Below are 22,716 nucleotides of genomic sequence, written 5' to 3'. Positions count from 1 at the left end.
GATAGACAACAGGGAAAGGGGGAGGAACTTCCAAAACACCACCTCTATTCCAATCACAAGCTGAGATTTTTCCTCCTCATCATCATCATCAGAAGGAAGTAATTGACTTCTTAGGTAAGGTATGATGTCACCACTCAAGGGTGGGACCAGGGGAACTCCAGAAACTCCTCCCACCCTGAAGACAGGATATTTCTGGTGATAAACATCAACATTCCTCCAGAGCATCAGATTAACAGTCTTTCTCTCTCTCCGTCCCAGCATCACCTCTTCTCTCTCTCAGCCTGACAATCATCATTATCACCATCTTAACCACCGCCAGGTAAAAACTCTGTCTTACTTGTCACTGAATAATCTGTCCATCTCTTCCCTCTGTAAATACACTGTATAGGCTAGTTTCAGATCAAACAATATATTATTTTAAAACATTCATGGCACGATTAGAAATAACATGTATTTGATGTAAATATGAATGTTAAAGAAAGTTAAAAACAGCTTTTAGCACCGTGGAGAAGTTGTCTGACAAGTTAGCAGAGACTCTCAGTGGAGAAATGGTAAAATGGTGAGAGAGAGAGATGAGGACAGGAGAGCAGAGTGGAGAGTGAGAGAGAGAGAGTGAGAGAGTGGAGAGTAGAGAGTGAGAGCGAGTGTGAGTGAGTGAGAGAGAGAGTGAGTGAGAGAGAGAGAGAGAGAGAGGTCTGATATTAGTAGAAAACCTCTACTAAACTAAAAATAGTCCTCAACTTAATAATATACTTGATGTTTGACAGTCTAACAGATATACAGTATGACAGTCTAACAGATATACAGTATGACAGTCTAACAGATATACAGTATGACAGGTTAACAGATATACAGTATGACAGTCTAACAGATATACAGTATGACAGTCTAACAGATATACAGTATGACAGGTTAACAGATATACAGTATGACAGTCTAACAGATATACAGTATGACAGGTTAACAGATATACAGTATGACAGTCTAACAGATATACAGTATGACAGTCTAACAGATATACAGTATGACAGTCTAACAGATATACAGTATGACAGTCTAACAGATATACAGTATGACAGTCTAACATATATACAGTATGACAGTCTAACAGATATACAGTATGACAGTCTAACAGATATACAGTATGACAGTCTAACAGATATACAGTATGACAGTCTAACAGATATACATTATGACAGTCTAACAGATATACAGTATGACAGTCTAACAGATATACAGTATGACAGTCTAACAGATATACAGTATGACAGTCTAACAGATATACAATATGACAGTCTAACAGATATACAGTATGACAGTCTAACAGATATACAATATGACAGGTTAACATATATACAGTATGACAGTCTAACAGATATACAGTATGACAGTCTAACAGATATACAGTATGACAGTCTAACAGATATACAGTATGACAGTCTAACAGATATACAGTATGACAGTCTAACAGATATACAATATGACAGTCTAACAGATATACAGTATGACAGTCTAACAGATATACAGTATGACAGTCTAACAGATATACAGTATGACAGTCTAACAGATATACAGTATGACAGGTTAACATATATACAGTATGACAGGTTAACATATATACAGTATGACAGTCTAGCAGATATACAGTATGACAGTCTAACAGATATACAGTATGACAGTCTAACAGATATACAGTATGACAGGTTAACATATATACAGTATGACAGGTTAACATATATACAGTATGACAGTCTAGCAGATATACAGTATGACAGGTTAACATATATACAGTATGACAGTCTAACAGATATACAGTATGACAGTCTAACAGATATACAGTATGACAGTCTAACAGATATACAGTATGACAGTCTAACAGATATACAGTATGACAGTCTAACAGATATACAGTATGACAGCCTAACAGATATACAGTATGACAGGTTAACAGATATACAGTATGACAGTCTAACAGATATACAGTATGACAGTCTAACAGATATACAGTATGACAGTCTAACAGATATACAGTATGACAGTCTAACAGATATACATTATGACAGTCTAACAGATATACAGTATGACAGTTTAACAGATATACAGTATGACAGTCTAACAGATATACATTATGACATTCTAACAGATATACAGTATGACAGTCTAACAGATATACAGTATGACAGTCCAACAGATATACAATATGACAGCCTAACAGATATACAGTATGACAGTCTAACAGATATACAGTATGACAGTCTAACAGATATACAGTATGACAGTCTAACAGATATACAGTATGACAGCCTAACAGATATACAGTATGACAGTCTAACAGATATACAGTATGACAGTCTAACAGATATACAGTATGACAGTCTAACAGATATACAGTATGACAGTCTAACAGATATACAGTATGACAGTCTAACAGATATACAGTATGACAGTCTAACAGATATACAGTATGACAGTTTAACAGATATACTTATGTATATATATATATATAATAATTCCTAAATGTTTTCTCATAATAAGTGTAGTTTGCTGTGTTCCATCTAGAGGGAGCTGTGATCTTTATGTTCACTGAGAAATAACATGAAGTATTGAGATAAATCTGGCCTGCTTCGTATCCAGGAAGTCTGTCAGACTAGGACTGCTGAGATAGGATCAGTTAACATGAAGAATATCTGTCTCTGTCTGTCTGTCTGTCTGTCTGTCTGTCTGTCTGTCTGTCTGTCTGTCTGTCTGTCTGTCTGTCTGTCTGTCTGTCTGTCTGTCTGATTGTCTGTCTGTCTCTCTAATGCCCCCCTACTGTCTATCCTCTGTCTGTCTGTCTGTCTGTCTGTCTGCCGGTCTGATTGTCTGTCTGTCTCTCTAATGCCCCCCCTACTGTCTATCCTCTGTCTGTCTGTCTGCCTGTCTGATTGTCTGTCTGTCTCTCTAACGCCCCCCTACTGTCTTTCCTCTGTCTGTCTGCCTGCCTGTCTGATTGTCTGTCTGTCTCTCTGATGCCCCCCTACTGTCTATCCTCTGCCTGCCTGTCTGAGTGTCTGTCTGTCTCTCTAATGCCCACCTACTGTCTATGCTCTGTCTGTCTGTCTGTCTGTCTGTCTGTCTGTCTGTCTGTCTGTCTGTCTGTCTGTCTGTCTGTCTGTCTGTCTGTTGAGGATGTGTCATCTCTCCAGTCAACAAAACATTTATCCTTCAGGATGGCCTGGCTCGGTGACATCATCAGCTCTCCAAATATATCTTCTGGTTTATTATCCAAAACACATTTATACCAGAAACACATTTATACTTTACTTCCATTCCACAGGATATAAAAAAGAGCAAATATTAGGTTTAAGTGTATAGCTAGAGGAAGGCTTAGCTAGTCTCAGCCCTGGGTTGGAGGAGCATGTTGACAGACAGACAAGCCAACCACACCAGCTAGGCTGCATCCTAAATGGCCCCCTCCTCCCTATATACTGTAGTGCACTACTTTTGACCAGGTTCCCCATAGGAAAGAGGGAGCCAAGGGGGGCTCAGTCTACAACCTTGTGGTTAAACATTTGACCTAAGGCTGGAATAAAAGCCTACTGATTAACGTCTATTTGTATCATTCGGCCGTCTCTCTCACTCTTTCTTTATTTTCCAGTTGTCTCTCTCATGTTGACATGATATTCGGATCTTCTCTGTTTTACAGCTGTAGCTAAACCACTGTGCCATGGCAACCTTGGATGGTTTTCCCGCCAGTTTCTATGGGGAGCCGGGGGTGTTGGGTATGTTGGCCAATGGGATCAGTGCGTTCCTGGTTCTACTGCAGAACTTCAACACAGCTAGAACCGGAGTATCTGCAGAGGGGGTGGAGAACATTCTGGCAGGTACGCTAATCAATCCATCCATCACAATCACTTTCACAATGACTAACCCTACTCTTTTCCCTGTTCTTGATCTGTTGTGTTTCAGGTGTTGTTCAACAGCACTGTGTTGTGTTTCAGGTGTTGTTCAACAGCACTGTGTTGTGTTTCAGGTGTTGTTCAACATCATTGTGTTGTGTTTCAGGTGTTGTTCAACATCATTGTGTTGTGTTTCAGGTGTTGTTCAACAGCACTGTGTTGTGTTTCAGGTGTTGTTCAACATCACTGTGTTGTGTTTCTGGTGTTGTTCAACATCATTGTGTTGTGTTTCAGGTGTTCATCTCATCCTGATAGGTGGAGTGTGTCAGCTGATTGCCGGCCTCTTGTCGTTCCGTAAATACGACCACCTGAGTGGCACCGCCTTCATTGGCTATGCAGCTCTCTGGGGCAGCTATGGTGCCACACGCATCTTCCTGGGTGCATCCCAATCAATCACAACTAACCTGACCATGTCACATGACCTGATGAGTAACACGACCCCGCTCACTGCCCTCACGACCAACCTATCCCTGTCGGCTGAACTCTGGAACAGCACCTCGCAGAGCCCTGATTGGCTGTCTCTCCTGCTCATCCCCCAGTCTGCCATCGCGGGATTGGTCCCCTACATCCTTCTATCCTTCCTATTGGCCTTCTGCTCTGCCACGGTAAACGTCATCATGCCCTTCGTGTTCGGTGCCATCACGCTTACCCTGCTGTTTGAGGCTGTGGCGGTGGGCGTGTCCTCGGCCTGGCCACTGGTCGTCTCTGGCATTCTAGAACTCCTCATCCTCCTTTTCGCCGTGTACGGCAGCGCCGCCCTGTTGGTGAAAGGTCTGGCGCAGCGCTATGTCCTCAAGGGGTTCGGCACGCCGCTGTTCAACGTGCTCCTGCTGGGGACCAACAGCCCTGCGGCCAGCGCCCAGAGCCTGGGACAGGAGAAGAAGAAGAACACCAAGTACGCTGAACCTCAGGCGCTCTTCTTCTTCTGTGACACGGTGTCTCCCTTCATCATGTTGTTCTACAGCTTTGGATACGTCACATCCTTCTCCCTGGGTGCTGTGTGGGTCTCCATAATCTCTGCTGCTCAACTCCTCTCTAGCTACTACGCTCACCTGCGGCAAGATGGCTACCTGGTCACCAAGGCCGGCCTGCATGCCACCTACTGGCTTACCAAGGCGTGGGAGGAGTTTGTGTTGTCGGCTGTGATCGTGTCGGAGCCGGAGAGAGAGGTGGCTACTGGGAGACAGGCGATGGTTGGTGATTGGTTCTTCGTGGCGGTGGCGCTCCTCCTCCTAGTTGTCAGTCTGAGTAATGACACCCTGGAGGTTACCCATAATGCTCTGTTCCTGCTGCTGTCCGTCTCCACGGTCCCCCAGATCCCCCTCCAGGGGTACTATGTGTTCTTCGGGGTGTCCTGTTCCCTGTTCGCCTCCGCTTCGCTCTACGGGACATTTTGCCGCCTGATCAACTCCATCGCTGAGAAGAGTCTGATCCCGGTGGGTCCTCAGCCCATCTCCTCCGACCGTCTCCACTCCTTCCTGTCCTGCTTTCGCTCCCCGGGGAAACTCCAGGGGGCGCTGCCTTCATCATCATCAGCATCCTCCCCGACCAATCAGATCCCTGACGCTCTGTTCTACCTGACCAACGGTGTGGCCGCTCTCTCGGCGCTCCACGCGGCCTCATCCAGTCAGAGCGTGTCCTTCCTGCGACTGAGTGTTCCCTGGGTTCTGGTATCTGGAGCGGTGGTACAGGGGTTTGTCAGCAGGCTGCAGGTCAGAGGAGGACAGAGGTTTGGCTCCGTCATCCCATCCTTCTACCTGTCTGTCTGGGCCACCTGGACATGGTATCGCTTCGCAGGTATGTGGATGACTTCAAGCTAACACTAACCAATCCTAACTGGAGTTAACTTTTTTCATAACTAGGAAAAGCCCCATAAAAATTCAGACTCCAGCCACCCAAGCCATAGAATGTTCTCTCTGCTACCGCACGGCAAGCAGTACCAATGTACCAAGTCTGCAACCAACAGGACCCTGAAACACTTCTACCTCTTCTACCCTGTATATACAGCCATGTTATTATCTGATACCCTGTATATATAGCCATGTTATTGTCTGATACCCCGTATATATAGCCATGTTATTATCTGATACCCTGTATATACAGCCATGTTATTATCTGATAACCTGTATATATAGCCATGTTATTATCTGATACCCTGTATATATAGCCATGTTATTATCTGATAACCTGTATATATAGCCATGTTATTATCTCATACCCTGTATAGATAGCCATGTTATTATCTGGTACCCTGTATATATAGCCATGTTATTACCTGATACCCTGTATATATAGCCATGTTATTATCTCATACCCTGTATATATAGCCATGTTATTATCTGATACCCTGTATATATAGCCATCTTATTACCTGATACCCCGTATATATAGCCATGTAATTACCTGATACCCTGTATATATAGCCATGTTATTTTCTCGTACCCTGTATATATAGCCATGTTATTATCTCGTACCTTGTATATATAGCCATGTTATTTTCTCGTACCTTGTATATATAGCCATGTTATTATCTCGTACCCTGTATATATAGCCATGTTATTATCTCATACCCTGTATATATAGCCATGTTATTATCTGATACCCTGTATATATAGCCATCTTATTACCTGATACCCCGTATATATAGCCATGTTATTACCTCATACCCCGTATATATAGCCATGTTATTACCTGATACCCCGTATATATAGCCATGTAATTACCTGATACCCCGTATATATAGCCATGTAATTACCTGATACCCCGTATATATAGCCATGTAATTACCTGATACCCCGTATATATAGCCATGTTATTACCTCATACCCCGTATATATAGCCATGTTATTACCTGATACCCCGTATATATAGCCATGTTATTATCTGGTACCCTGTATATATAGCCATGTAATTACCTGATACCCCGTATATATAGCCATGTAATTATCTCGTACCCTGTTGTTGTTGTTGTTGTTGTTGATGATGTTGTTGTTGATCTTGTTGTTGTTGATGTTGTTGTTGCTGTTGATGTGCTTGTTGTTAATGTTGTTGTTAATGTTGTTGATGTTGTTGTTGATGTTGTTGATGTTGTTGATGTGGTTGTTGTTGTTGCTGTTGTTGTTGCTGTTGATGTGCTTGTTGTTAATGTTGTTGTTAATGTTGTTGATGTTGTTGTTGATGTTGTTGATGTGGTTGTTGATGTTGTTGATCTTGTTGTTGTTGCTGTTGATGTGCTTGTTGTTAATGTTGTTGTTAATGTTGTTGATGTTGTTGTTGATGTTGTTGATGTTGTTGATGTTGTTGTTGATGTTGTTGATGTGGTTGTTGTTGTTGTTGTTGTTGTTGCTGTTGATGTGCTTGTTGTTAATGTTGTTGTTAATGTTGTTGTTAATGTTGTTGTTGATGTTGTTGATGTTGTTGATCTTGTTGTTGTTGCTGTTGATGTGCTTGTTGTTAATGTTGTTGTTAATGTTGTTGATGTTGTTGTTGATGTTGTTGATGTGCTTGTTGTTAATATTGTTGTTAATGTTGTTAATGTTGTTGATGTTGTTGTTGTTGTTGTTGTTGCTGTCTCCATGCTCTGTTGCCTGTTTCAGTAAAACATCTCTGTGTTCTTTTCTCAGGCCCCTTGCTGCAGATCTCTCCAGTAGGATCCTATGGGTTTACAGCTGGAGCCATCGCTTTCCTGGTTATCAACGCTTTCCTCATGCTCATCGGTCAGTCTTTACATGAAATCATCTATATCTACCTCTTGTCCTGATGCAATACAGAGGGAGAGAAGAACGGAGTGGGTTTTCCCTAATGTCATTCTATTCCCTACACAGCCCCATGGGTCCAGGTCTAAAGTAGTGCACTATATAGAGAATAGGCCCTGGTCTAAAGTAGTGCACTATATAGAGAATAGGCCCTGGTCTAAAGTGGTGCACTATATAGGGAATAGGGCACTGGTCTACAGTAGTGCACTATATAGGGAATAGGTTACTGGTCTAAAGTAGTGCCCACTCCATGGTAACCTGGTCCTAACCCTCTCCATGGTAACTTGGTCCTAACCCTCTCCATGTTAACCTGGTCCTAACCCTCTCCATGGTAACCTGGTCCGAAACCTCTCCATGGTAACCTGGTCCTAACCCTCTCCAAGGTAACCTGGTCCTAACCCACTCCATGGTAACCTGGTCCGAAACCTCTCCATGGTAACCTGGTCCTAACCCTCTCCATGGTAACCTGGTCCTAACCCTATCCATGGTAACCTGGTCCTAACCCTCTCCATGGTAACCTGGTCCTAACCCTCTCCATGGTAACCTGGTCCTAACCCTCTCCATGGTAACCTGGTCCTAACCCTCTCCATGGTAACCTGGTCCTAACCCACTCCATGGTAACCTGGTCCTAAACCTCTCCATGGTAACCTGGTCCTAACCCTCTCCATGGTAACCTGGTCCTAACCCTTTCCATGGTAACCTGGTCCTAACCCTCTCCATGGTAACCTGGTCCTAACCCTCTCCATGGTAACCTGGTCCTAACCCTCTCCATGGTAACCTGGTCCTAAGCCTCTCCATGGTAACCTGGTCCTAACCCTCTCCATGGTAACCTGGTCCGAAACCTCTCCATGGTAACCTGGTCCTAAGCCTCTCCATGGTAACCTGGTCCTAACCCACTCCATGGTAACCTGGTCCGAAACCTCTCCATGGTAACCTGGTCCTAACCCTCTCCATGGTAACCTGGTCCTAACCCTCTCCATGGTAACCTGGTCCTAACCCTCTCCATGGTAACTTGGTCCTAACCCTCTCCATGTTAACCTGGTCCTAACCCTCTCCATGGTAACCTGGTCCGAAACCTCTCCATGGTAACCTGGTCCTAACCCTCTCCAAGGTAACCTGGTCCTAACCCACTCCATGGTAACCTGGTCCGAAACCTCTCCATGGTAACCTGGTCCTAACCCTCTCCATGGTAACCTGGTCCTAACCCTATCCATGGTAACCTGGTCCTAACCCTCTCCATGGTAACCTGGTCCTAACCCTCTCCATGGTAACCTGGTCCTAACCCTCTCCATGGTAACCTGGTCCTAACCCTCTCCATGGTAACCTGGTCCTAACCCACTCCATGGTAACCTGGTCCTAAACCTCTCCATGGTAACCTGGTCCTAACCCTCTCCATGGTAACCTGGTCCTAACCCTTTCCATGGTAACCTGGTCCTAACCCTCTCCATGGTAACCTGGTCCTAACCCTCTCCATGGTAACCTGGTCCTAACCCTCTCCATGGTAACCTGGTCCTAAGCCTCTCCATGGTAACCTGGTCCTAACCCTCTCCATGGTAACCTGGTCCGAAACCTCTCCATGGTAACCTGGTCCTAAGCCTCTCCATGGTAACCTGGTCCTAACCCACTCCATGGTAACCTGGTCCGAAACCTCTCCATGGTAACCTGGTCCTAACCCTCTCCATGGTAACCTGGTCCTAACCCTCTCCATGGTAACCTGGTCCTAACCCTCTCCATGGTAACCTGGTCCTAACCATCTTCATGGTAACCTGGTCCTAACCCTCTCCATGGTAACCTGGTCCTAACCCTCTCCATGGTAACCTGGTCCTAACCCCCTCCATGGTAACCTGATCCTAACCCTCTCCATGGTAACCTGGTCCTAACCCTCTCCATGGTAACCTGGTCCTAACCCTCTCCATGGTAACCTGGTCCTAACCCTCTCCATGGTAACCTGGTCCTAAACATCTCCATGGTAACCTGGTCCTAACCCTCTCCATGGTAACCTGGTCCTAACCCTCTCCATGGTAACCTGGTCCTAACCCCCTCCATGGTAACCTGGTCCTAACCCCCTCCATGGTAACCTGGTCCTAACCCTCTCCATGGTAACCTGATCCTAACCCTCTCCATGGTAACCTGGTCCTAACCCTCTCCATGGTAACCTGGTCCTAACCCTCTCCATGGTAACCTGGTCCTAACCCTCTCCATGGTAACCTGGTCCTAACCCCCTCCATGGTAACCTGGTCCTAACCCCCTCCATGGTAACCTGGTCCTAACCCTCTCCATGGTAACCTGGTCCTAACCCTCTCCATGGTAACCTGGTCCTAACCCCCTCCATGGTAACCTGGTCCTAACCCCCTCCATGGTAACCTGGTCCTAACCCTATCCATGGTAACCTGGTCCTAACCCTCTCCATGGTAACCTGGTCCTAACCCTCTCCATGGTAACCTGGTCCTAACCCTCTCCATGGTAACCTGGTCCTAACCCGCTCCATGGTAACCTGGTCCTAACCCCCTCCATGGTAACCTGGTCCTAACCCTCTCCATGGTAACCTGATCCTAACCCTCTCCATGGTAACCTGGTCCTAACCCTCTCCATGTCCCCTCCAGCTGCGTATGGTAACCTGGTCCTAACCCTCTCCATGGTAACCTGGTCCTAACCCTCTCCATGTCTCCTCCAGCTGCGTATGGTAACCTGGTCCTAACCCTCTCCATGTCTCCTCCAGCTGCGTATGGTAACCTGGTCCTCTTGTCTCTGACCGTGGTCATGGAGATAGTTCTGGTGTGTTTCCTCCTGTCCACTCTGCAACAGCTCCCCTACCAGCTGGAGAGTAAGTGACCTGCTTTTCACCTCCCTACACTGACAGGACTCACATTCTACATAAACGGCTCAGGAGGCTCCTGAGGGGAGAACGGCTCATAATAATGGCCGGAACGGAGCAAATGGAATGGCATCAACCACCTTGAAACTATGTGTTTGATGTATTTGCTACCATTCCACTGATTCTGTTCCAGTCAATAGAACAAGCCCTCATTTCTTCCCAATGAAGGTTCCACCAACCTATTGTGATATACAGTAAGGCTGAAACCCAAAACCAACACTTGGCCATCTGCCCTTTATGGAGTGATCGGAGTGGTTGAAGTGTTGGGTTTGTGATTCAGACAGTGTTATGTGGTATCCATCAATACGTTTGCTGCTCAAACAGTAACTGTAAAATGTACACATTATTTTGCAATCTAGATGTCAGCTGTGTAACTGTTCTAACACATTTCTGGCGTTGTTCTTGTAGTTGCCATGCTAGCTGTGTTCTCTGTCATCTGTCTATATGGAACCCTGGCATCACTGGTCAACTGTACCTTCCGTCAGAGTGTGATGCCCATGGGGCCTCCACTGGTTAAGGTGAGAACAAGGCACTATTCCATTCTGTTGCTTTCCACTGGATGAGCTGACAAGTAGAATGGAGTGGGTTCATGTGCTTCATTACATTTTATTCTACTTTTCTCCAATCCAGTTCATTCCTTTTCTATTGTGTTCCATATCGTGTGTCTCTCTCCCTGTGTTGTTGTGTCTCAGGATGTGAATCAGCAGCAGATGTCCTCCCCTGCCCTGCCTTGTCCCGTAGCAGACTCCAGACTGACCAGCGGTCTTCTGAAGATCTCCAGACTGCTGGACGACGGGGGGGTCTGTGGAATCCCCACCGATACGGTCTACGCCCTGGCCGCATCCTGCAAGAACCCTCAGGCCATCGAGAACATCTACAACATTAAGGACCGTCCAGCAGAGAAACCCATCTGTATCTGTATCTCCAGTGTGGAGCAGCTGGTGGCAGCCAAGCCCCCATTCAGCTCTCTACTCTGGGAATTCATGAGGAACGTCTACCCTGGAGGGATCAGCTGCATCGTCAGCAAGGGAGACTGGCTACTCAGACTGGGTAAGGGGTGAGGAGGGGGAGGAGAGGGGTGAGGAGGGGAGGAGAGGGGAGGAGGAGGGTGGCTTCAACTGCATTGGGATTTTAAATAGTTTTTTAAAACTTTATTTAACTAAGCAAGTCAGTTATGAACACGTTCTTATTTTCAATGACAGCCTAGGAACAGTGGGTTGACTGCCTGTTCAGGTGCAGAATTACAGATATGTACCTTGTCAACTAAGGGGATTGAACTTGCAACCTTCCGCTTACTAGTCCAACGCTCTAACCACTAGGCTACCCTGCCGGGTTACATTGGTTTAGAGTTAGGGATACTCTCAGAAATGGTTTGATAACAGCATGCCTGATTTCCACTTATAGAAACAACATATTATTTGGTCTCTTTATTCTATATTGTGAGCGATTATTCGATTGATGTTCTAATTGTTTACCTATGTTGTCCAGGTGTGGGTCCGGCCTACGACCGCGTGGGGACCAATGATAGCATCATGATCCGAGTCCCTGACCACACCGTCACAGGACACCTGTGTAACATCACCGGACCACTTGCAATCACCTCAGCCAATCCAAGTGGAGAACCCGACAGCACGCACCACGACATGGTCATCAGGTAAAGTCCTATCATAACACTCACCTGTACCCACCAGTACCCACCTCTACTCACCTGTACTTGCCTGTTCTCACCTCTACCCACCTGTATTCGCCTGTTCTCACCTGTACCCACCTCTACCCACCTGTATTCGCCTGTTCTCACCTGTACCCACCTGTACTCACCTGTACCCTGTACTCACCTATACTTAAGCACTTAAGCCTGTTGGTATGCTATGCTGCCTTCATCAGATAGTTTGAACAGCTATGCTGCCTTCATTAGATAGTTTGAACAGCTATGCTGCCTTCATTAGATAGTTTGAACAGCTATGCTGCCTTCATCAGATAGTTTGAACAGCTATGCTGCCTTCATCAGATAGTTTGAACAGCTATGCTGCCTTCATCAGATAGTTTGAACAGCTATGCTGCCTTCATCAGATAGTTTGAACAGCTATGCTCCCTTCATGCTGATGGTGATACTGAAAGTGATGTCAGTATTGAAGTATTTTTCTATCTTGGATTGCTGTTTGTATTGTAAACTGGTCTGATATTTCCTGTCAGACTGGTTTCATATCAGTCAGCCTGCTGTGTAAATATCCAGTTCTACTAATATATCTGTGTTAATCAGTACTCTGCCTTGTGTCCTGCTGGCTGTAGGGTCATGATGATTAGTTTCCATTGATGGTAGGTGCCGTTTAAGAATAGTGAGGACGATTATTCTTAAATCTATTACAGCATATTGAATGACTGGAATTCATTATTCCATTCACCCAGTTCAATGTAACAGTGATCGGTTTAGGCTACTACATGAAACTCTAATTTTCCCTCTACCCATCATGAGGTTGCTACAACCTAGCCTACGAATGAACGTTTACAATGTAGGTGCACAGGTCGTGTAATCAAGGTGACAGACAGTGACACATTCAATACCGCCTTGCCTGCATCTAGCTGATCTAGGGTGGAATCCTTCGTACAAACAAAATCAAATCAAATGTTATTTGTCACATGCGCCAAATACACAGGTGTAGTAGACCTTACAGTGAAATACTGAATACAACAGGTGTAGTAGACCTTACAGTGAAATGCTGAATACAACAGGTGTAGTAGACCTCACAGTGAAATGCTGAATACAACAGGTGTAGTAGACCTTACAGTGAAATACTGAATACAACAGGTGTAGTAGACCTCACAGTGAAATGCTGAATACAACAGGTGTAGTAGACCTTACAGTGAAATGCTGAATACAACAGGTGTAGTAGACCTTACAGTGAAATGCTGAATACAACAGGTGTAGTAGACCTCACAGTGAAATGCTGAATACAACAGGTGTAGTAGACCTTACAGTGAAATGCTGAATACAACAGGTGTAGTAGACCTCACAGTGAAATGCTGAATACAACAGGTGTAGTAGACCTTACAGTGAAATGCTGAATACAACAGGTGTAGTAGACCTTACAGTGAAATTATGAATACAACAGGTGTAGTAGACCTTACAGTGAAATGCTGAATACAACAGGTGTAGTAGACCTTACAGTGAAATGCTGAATACAACAGGTGTAGTAGATCTTACAGTGAAATGCTGAATACAACAGGTGTAGTAGACCTTACAGTGAAATGCTGAATACAACAGGTGTAGTAGACCTTACAGTGAAATGCTGAATACAACAGGTGTAGTAGACCTTACAGTGAAATTATGAATACAACAGGTGTAGTAGACCTCACAGTGAACTGCTGAATACAACAGGTGTAGTAGACCTTACAGTGAAATGCTGAATACAACAGGTGTAGTAGACCTTACTGTTAAATGCTGAATACAACAGGTGTAGTAGACCTTACAGTGAAATTATGAATACAACAGGTGTAGTAGACCTTACAGTGAAATGCTGAATACAACAGGTGTAGTAGACCTCACAGTGAAATGCTGAATACAACAGGTGTAGTAGACCTTACAGTGAAATGCTGAATACAACAGGTGTAGTAGACCTTACAGTGAAATGCTGAATACAACAGGTGTAGTAGACCTTACAGTGAAATGCTGAATACAACAGGTGTAGTAGACCTTACAGTGAAATGCTGAATACAACAGGTGTAGTAGACCTTACAGTGAAATGCTGAATACAACAGGTGTAGTAGACCTTACAGTGAAATGCTGAATACAACAGGTGTAGTAGACCTTACTGTTAAATGCTGAATACAACAGGTGTAGTAGACCTCACAGTGAACTGCTGAATACAACAGGTGTGTAGACCTTACAGTGAAATGCTGAATACAACAGGTGTAGTAGACCTTACAGTGAAATGCTGAATACAACAGGTGTAGTAGACCTTACAGTGAAATGCTGAATACAACAGGTGTAGTAGACCTTACAGTGAAATGCTGAATACAACAGGTGTAGTAGATCTTACAGTGAAATGCTGAATACAACAGGTGTAGTAGACCTTACAGTGAAATGCTGAATACAACAGGTGTAGTAGACCTTACTGTTAAATGCTGAATACAACAGGTGTAGTAGACCTCACAGTGAACTGCTGAATACAACAGGTGTGTAGACCTTACAGTGAAATGCTGAATACAACAGGTGTAGTAGACCTTACAGTGAAATTATGAATACAACAGGTGTAGTAGACCTCACAGTGAAATGCTGAATACAACAGGTGTAGTAGACCTTACAGTGAAATGCTGAATACAACAGGTGTAGTAGACCTTACAGTGAAATGCTGAATACAACAGGTGTAGTAGACCTTACTGTTAAATGCTGAATACAACAGGTGTAGTAGACCTCACAGTGAACTGCTGAATACAACAGGTGTGTAGACCTTACAGTGAAATGCTGAATACAACAGGTGTAGTAGACCTTACAGTGAAATTATGAATACAACAGGTGTAGTAGACCTTACAGTGAAATGCTGAATACAACAGGTGTAGTAGACCTTACAGTGAAATGCTGAATACAACAGGTGTAGTAGACCTTACAGTGAAATGCTGAATACAACAGGTGTAGTAGATCTTACAGTGAAATGCTGAATACAACAGGTGTAGTAGACCTACTCTGACACTGTCTGTCTCTATGTGTATCCTAGTCGGCTGGGGCAATCTAAACCTAACCTAAACCTAAACCTGAACCTACTCTGACACTGTCTGTCTCTATGTGTATCCTAGTCGGCTGGGGCAATCTAAACCTAACCTAAACCTGAACCTGAACCTACTCTGACACTGTCTGTCTCTATCTGTATCCTAGTCGGCTGGGGCAATCTAAACCTAACCTGAACCTGAACCTACTCTGAAACTGTCTGTCTCTATGTGTACTCTAGTCGGCTGGGCCAATCTAAACCTAACCTAAACCTGAACCTACTCTGACACTGTCTGTCTCTATGTGTATCCTAGTCGGCTGGGCCAATCTAAATCTAACCTAAACCTGAACCTGAACCTGAACCTACTCTGACACTGTCTGTCTCTATGTGTATCCTAGTCGGCTGGGTCAATCTAAACCTGAACCTGAACCTGAACCTACTCTGACACTGTCTGTCTCTATGTGTATCCTAGTCGGCTGGGTCAATCTAAACCTGAACCTGAACCTACTCTGACACTGTCTGTCTCTATGTGTATCCTAGTCGGCTGGGTCAATCTAAACCTGAACCTGAACCTACTCTGACACTGTCTGTCTCTATGTGTATCCTAGTCGGCTGGGCCAATCTAAACCTGAACCTGAACCTACTCTGACACTGTCTGTCTCTATGTGTATCCTAGTCGGCTGGGCCAATCTAAACCTGAACCTGAACCTACTCTGACACTGTCTGTCTCTATGTGTATCCTAGTCGGCTGGGCCAATCTAAACCTGAACCTGAACCTACTCTGACACTGTCTGTCTCTATGTGTATCCTAGTCGGCTGGGCCAATCTAAACCTGAACCTGAACCTGAACCTACCCTGACACTGTCTGTCTCCATGTGTATCCTAGTCGGCTGGGCCAATCTAAACCTGAACCTGAACCTACTCTGACACTGTCTGTCTCTATGTGTATCCTAGTCGGCTGGGCCAATCTAAACCTGAACCTGAACCTGAACCTGAACCTGAACCTGAACCTGAACCTGAACCTACTCTGACACTGTCTGTCTCTATGTGTATCCTAGTCGGCTGGGCCAATCTAAACCTGAACCTGAACCTACTCTGACACTGTCTGTCTCTATGTGTATCCTAGTCGGCTGGGCCAATCTAAACCTGAACCTGAACCTACTCTGACACTGTCTGTCTCTATGTGTATCCTAGTCGGCTGGGCCAATCTAAACCTGAACCTGAACCTACTCTGACACTGTCTGTCTCTATGTGTATCCTAGTCGGCTGGGCCAATCTAAACCTGAACCTGAACCTACCCTGACACTGTCTGTCTCTATGTGTATCCTAGTCGGCTGGGCCATAAGATCCAGGGGATTCTGTGTGATGGGGATTCCAACGAGATCGTAGCCTCAACGGTGGTGAACTGCCTCAAGATAGATGAAGGTATGATGTTACAGAACAGAAGCACACTACAATAACTAATTACTAACCTCTTAGGTTGTGTTGTCCTGTCTTGGGATGTAACATTCTGGAAACTTTCCCCAAATTCCCAGGCTTTCCAGAAATACAGGTTGAAAGATTCCTGGATTTCAAAGAATCCTCTGACCAGGATTTCTAGAAAACCTGGGAACGCTACCGGGACATTGCAACCCTTGTCCCACCCTATGATTCATTGTGTGTCAGTGATCACTCAGTCAATATTGTGTTTCCTCCTCCTCCAGGCACGATTAGTATCGTGAGGGAAGGCTGCGTCCCGGCTGTGAAGGTCCGACAGATCTTTGAGAGGGTGAAGACCAGTATGTTGTGAGGAGGACCCTTCCCTCCGTCCCTCCATCCTCTGTTGACCAATGACGACACTCAGATCAGATACTGGACCCACCCACCTCAGGCCACCATCCAATATGTCTCTCAAACATGTTGAGGAACAGTTGTTACATATTTATTCTGTATGTTGTCGATGTAATCATATATAAATATGTGCATTTGAGATTCGATTTTAGGATTATAAGTATGTTTTGTTTTGTTCTGTATGATTTGATTATGTAAATGAGGGATTAATGAAGGATGATGTAGTTCTCTAAATGAGGGATTAATGAAGGATGATGTAGTACTCTAAATGAGGGATTAATGAAGGATGATGTAGTTCTCTAAATGAGGGATTAATGAAGGATGATGTAGTGCTCTAAATGAGGGATTAATGAAGGATGATGTAGTGCTCTAAATTAGGGATTAATGAAGGATGATGTAGTACTCTAAATGAGGGATTAAAGAAGGATGATGTAGTTCTCTAAATTAGGGATTAATGAAGGATGATGTAGTTCTCTAAATGAGGGATTAATGAAGGGTGATGTAGTTCTCTAAATGAGGGATTAATGAAGGATGATGTAGAACTCTAAATGAGGGATTAATGAAGGATGATGTATGTGAATGTACGATGCTGCTGGGTATAAATTAATAATACATTATTGTGAAGTACTGTTTAACTGGGAATATATATATTGTTTAATATGGGAGATTGACGCAGGCCAAATGCATACATGCAACATTGAAAAGCATTATTTGCTTTGGCAATTTACTGCAATAGATCCATGTACATAGTGAAGTTATACTTTTAAAAAAACTGTTGTAGATCCATGTATATAGTGAAGTTATACTTTCAAAAAAACTGTTGTAGATCCATGTATATAGTGAAGTTATACTTTCAGAATAAAACTCTAATTAAATATACTTATTTCTCCACTTTGTTCTGCTCTGTAACCAACATTTCAGATCATCAAATCAAACGTTATTTTCCACATGTGCCAAATACAGCAGGGGTAGACTTTACCGTGAAATGCTGATTTACGAGCCCTTAACCAACGGTGAAGTTAAAAAGTAAGACACATGTTTGCTAAATTAATAAGGAAAAAGGAAGACAATGAAAACAATAACGAGGCTATAAACAGGAAGTAGCAGGTAATAACATGGCTATAAACAGGAAGTACCAGGTAGTAACAGGGCTATAAACAGGAAGTAGCAGGTAATAACATGGCTATAAACAGGAAGTACCAGGTAGTAACAGGGCTATAAACAGGAAGTACCAGGTAGTAACATGGCTATAAACAGGAAGTACCAGGTAGTAACATGGCTATAAACAGGGAGTACCAAGTAATATAATGGCTATATACAGGGAGTACCAGGTAATAACATGGCTATATACAAGGAGTACCAGGTAATAACATGGCTATATACAGGGATTACCAGGTAATAACATGGCTATATACAAGGAGTACCAGGTAATAACATGGCTATATACAGGGAGTACCAGGTAATAACATGTCTATAAACAGGAAGAACCAGGTAATAACATGGCTATATACAGGAAGTACCAGGTAATAACATGGTTATATACTTGGAGTACCAGGTAATAACATGGCTGGATACAGGGAGTACCAGGTAATAACATGGCTATATACAGGGAATACCAGGTAATAACATGGCTATATACAGGGAGTACCAGGTAATAACATGGCTATATACAGGGAGTACCAGGTAATAACATGACTATATACAGGGAGGTAATATCATGGCTATATACAGGGAGTACCAGGTAATAACACGGCTATAAACAGGGAGTACCAGGTAATAACATGGATATATACTTGGACTACCAGGTAATAACATGGTTATATACAGGGAGTACCAGGTAATAACATGGCTATATACAGGGAGGTAATAACATGGTTATATACAGGGAGTACCAGGTAATAACATGGCTATATACAGGAAGTACCAGGTAATAACATGGCTATATACAGGGAGTACCAGGTAATAACATGGCTATATACAGGGAGTACCAGGTAATAACATGGCTATATACAGGAAGTACCAGGTAATAACATGGCTATATACAGGGAGTACCAGGTAATAACATGGCTATATAAAGGGAGTACCAGGTAATAACATGGCTATAAACAGGAAGTACCAGGTAATAACATGGCTATATACAGGGAGTACCAGGTAATATCATGGGTATATACAGGGAGTACCAGGTAATAACATGGCTATATAAAGGGAGTATCAGGTAGTTGAGGTAACATGTACCATATGTAGGGGTTAAAGTGTCTTGTCAATCAAGATAGATAATAAACACAGTAACAGCAGCGTATGTGAAGAGTGTGTGTGAGTGTGGCGTCAATATGCAAGTGTGCTTGTTTTGCATGTGGGAGAATATGTGGTGTAGTACGTGTGATTGTGTGGGTGGAGTCTAGTCAGTGTGTGGGTAGAGGCTAGTGAGTGTGTGTGTAGAGTCTAGTGAGTGTGTGGGTAGAGGCTAGTGAGTGTGTGGGTAGAGACTAGTGAGTGTGTGGGTAGATTCTAGTGAGTGTGTGGGTAGAGACTAGTGAGTGTGTGGGAGGATTCTAGTGAGTGTGTGGGTAGAGTCTAGTGAGTGTGTGGGTAGAGTTTAGTCAGTGTGTGGGTAGAGGCTAGTGAGTGTGTGGGTAGAGACTAGTGAGTGTGTGGGTAGATTCTAGTGAGTGTGTGGGTAGAGAATAGTGAGTGTGTGGGTAGATTCTAGTGAGTGTGTGGGTAGAGTCTAGTGAGTGTGTGGGTAGAGGCTAGTGAGTGTGTGGGTAGAGACTAGTGAGTGTGTGGGTAGATTCTAGTGAGTGTGTGGGTAGAGACTAGTGAGTGTGTGGGAGGATTCTAGTGAGTGTGTGGGTAGAGTCTAGTGAGTGTGTGGGTAGAGTTTAGTCAGTGTGTGGGTAGAGGCTAGTGAGTGTGTGGGTAGAGACTAGTGAGTGTGTGGGTAGATTCTAGTGAGTGTGTGGGTAGAGAATAGTGAGTGTGTGGGTAGATTCTAGTGAGTGTGTGGGTAGAGTCTAGTGAGTGTGTGGGTAGAGTCTAGTGAGTGTGTGGGTAGAATCTAGTAAGTGTGTGGGTAGAATCTAGTCAGTGTGTGATTAGAAACTAGTCAGTGTTTGGGTAGATTCTAGTCAGTGTGTGGGTAGAGTCTAGTCAGTGTGTGGCTAGAGTCAGTGTGTGGGTAGAGGCTAGTAAGTGTGTGGGTAGAATCTAGTCAGTGTGTGATTAGAAACTAGTCAGTGTCTGGGTAGAGTCTAGTCAGTGTTTGGGTAGAGTCTAGTCAGTGTGTGGGTAGAGTCAGTGTGTGGGTAGAGGCTAGTGAGTGTGTGGGTAGAGCCTAGTGAGTGTGTGGGTAGAGTCTAGTGAGTGTGTGAGTAGAGTCTAGTCAGTGTGTGGGTAGAGACTAGTCAAATCAAATCAAATCCAATTTATTCATATAGCCCTTCGTACATCAACTGATATCTCAAAGTGCTGTACAGAAAACCAGCCTAAAACCCCAAACAGCAAGCAATGCAGGTGTAGAAGCACTGTGGCTAGGAAAAACTCCCTAGAAAGGCCAAAACCTAGGAAGAAACCTAGAGAGGAACCAGGCTATGTGGGGTGGCCAGTCCTCTTCTGGCTGTGCCGGGTGGAGATTATAACAGAACATGGCCAAGATGTTCAAATGTTCATAAATGACCAGCATGGTCCAATAATAATAAGGCAGAACAGTTGAAACTGGAGCAGCAGCACGGCCAGGTGGACTGGGGACAGCAAGGAGTCATCATGTCAGGTAGTCCTGAGGCATGGTCCTAGGGCTCAGGTCCTCCGAGAGAGAGAAAGAAAGAAAAAAAGAGAGAATTAGAGAGAGCACACTTAAATTCACACAAGCCACCGAATAGGACAGGAGAAGTACTCCAGATATAACAAACTGACCCTAGCCCCCTGACACATAAACTACTGCAGCATAAATACTGGATGCTGAGACAGGAGGGGTCAGGAAACAATGTGGCCCCATCCGAGGAAACCCCCGGACAGGGCCAAACAGGAAGGATATAACCCCACCCACTTTGCCAAAGCACAGCCCCCACACCACTAGAGGGATATCTTCAACCACCAACTTACCATTCTGAGACAAGGCCGAGTATAGCCCACAAAGATCTCCCCCACGGCACAACCCAAGGGTGGGGGGGGGGGGGGGGGCCAACCCAGACAGGAAGATCACATCAGTGACTCAACCCACTCAAGTGACACCCCCCCCCCCCCCCCCCCAGGAACAGTATGAAAGAGCCCCAGTAAGCCAGTGACTCAGCCCCTGTAATAGTGGAAAGAGGTGGAAAGAGGGGCACCGGCCAGGCAGAGACAGCAAGGGCCGTTCGTTGCTCCAGAGCCTTTCCGTTCACCTTCCCATTCCTGGGCCAGACTACACTCAATCATATGACCCACTGAAGAGATGAGTCTTCAGTAAAGACTTAAAGGTTGAGACCGAGTTTGCGTCTTTTACATGGGTAGGCAGACCATTCCATAAAAATGGAGCTCTATAGGAGAAAGCCCTGCCTGCAGCTGTTTGCTTAAAAATTCTAGGGACAATTAGGAGGCCTGCGTCTTGTGACCATAGCGTACGTGTAGGTATGTACGGCAGGACCAAATCAGAGAGATAGGTAGGAGCATGCCCATGTAATGTTTTGTAGGTTAGCAGTAAAACCTTGAAATCAGCCCTTGCCTTGACAGGAAGCCAGTGTAGGGAGGCTAGCACTGGAGTAATGTGATCAACTTTTTTGGTTCTAGTCAGGATTCTAGCAGCCGTATTTAGCACTAACTGAAGTTTATTTAGTGCTTTATCCGGGTAGCCGGAAAGTAGAGCATTGCAGTAGTCTAACCTAGAAGTGACAAAAGCATGGATTAATTTTTCTACATCATTTTTGGACAGAAAGTTTCAGATTTTTGCAATGTTACGTAGATGGAAAAAAGCTGACCTTGAAATGGTCTTGATATGTTCTTCAAAAGAGAGATCAGGGTCCAGAGTAACGCCGAGGTCCTTCACAGTTTTATTTGAGACGACTGTACAACCATTGAGATTAATTGTCAGATTCAACAGAAGATCTCTTTGTTTCTTGGGACCTAGAACAAGCATCTTTGTTTTGTCCGAGTTTAAAAGTAGAAAGTTTGCAGCCATCCACTTCCTTATGTCTGAAACACATGCTTCTAGCGAGGGCATTTTTGGGGCTTCACCATGTTTCATTGAAATGTACAGCTGTGTGTCATCCGCATAGCAGTGAAAGTTAACATTATGTTTTCGAATGACATCCCCAAGAGGTAAAATATATAGTGAAAACAATAGTGGTCCTAAAATGGAACCTTGAGGAACACCGAAATGTACAGTTGATTTGTCAGAGGACAAACCATTCACAGAGACAAACTGATATCTTTCCGACAGATAAGATCTAAACCAGGCCAGAACTTGTCCGTGTAGACCAATTTGGGGTTCCAATCTCTCCAAAAGAATGTGGTGATTGATGGTATCAAAAGCAACACTAAGGTCTAGGGACACGAGGACAGATGCAGAGCCTCGGTCTGATGCCATTAAAAGGTAATTTACCACCTTCACAAGTGCAGTCTCAGTGCTATGATGGGGTCTA

The 22,716-nt window shown here is 44.3% G+C and overlaps 1 protein-coding gene across 1 annotated transcript; it reads left to right on the top strand.

Annotated features, from left to right (window-relative positions):
- The first annotated feature begins 114 nt into the window (after window positions 1–114).
- LOC110504477 lies at window positions 115–17,980 on the top strand. Its single transcript, XM_036970259.1, has 10 exons — window positions 115–319; window positions 3,686–3,863; window positions 4,173–5,735; window positions 7,562–7,654; window positions 10,413–10,517; window positions 10,977–11,086; window positions 11,261–11,618; window positions 12,057–12,222; window positions 16,602–16,696; window positions 16,975–17,980. The coding sequence occupies exons 2-10, from the start codon at window positions 3,707–3,709 to the stop codon at window positions 17,058–17,060; spliced, it is 2,733 nt and encodes a 910-aa protein (XP_036826154.1). The 5' UTR covers window positions 115–319; window positions 3,686–3,706; the 3' UTR covers window positions 17,061–17,980.
- The last annotated feature ends 4,736 nt before the right edge of the window (window positions 17,981–22,716 follow it).

This window comes from Oncorhynchus mykiss, chromosome 31 (assembly GCF_013265735.2).
Source record: "Oncorhynchus mykiss isolate Arlee chromosome 31, USDA_OmykA_1.1, whole genome shotgun sequence".
NCBI lineage: Eukaryota > Metazoa > Chordata > Actinopteri > Salmoniformes > Salmonidae > Oncorhynchus > Oncorhynchus mykiss.
This window is presented reverse-complemented; position numbering and strand designations above follow the sequence as displayed.

Bases quoted from the DNA above. Each gene is read 5' to 3' on its own strand.
- LOC110504477 (XM_036970259.1), top strand. From the start codon at position 3,707: ATGGCAACCTTGGATGGTTTTCCCGCCAGTTTCTATGGGGAGCCGGGG. The intron at 3,864-4,172 runs GTACGCTAATCA...GTTGTGTTTCAG, and splicing joins GGTGGAGAACATTCTGGCAG to GTGTTCATCTCATCCTGATA. The intron at 5,736-7,561 runs GTATGTGGATGA...TTCTTTTCTCAG, and splicing joins GACATGGTATCGCTTCGCAG to GCCCCTTGCTGCAGATCTCT.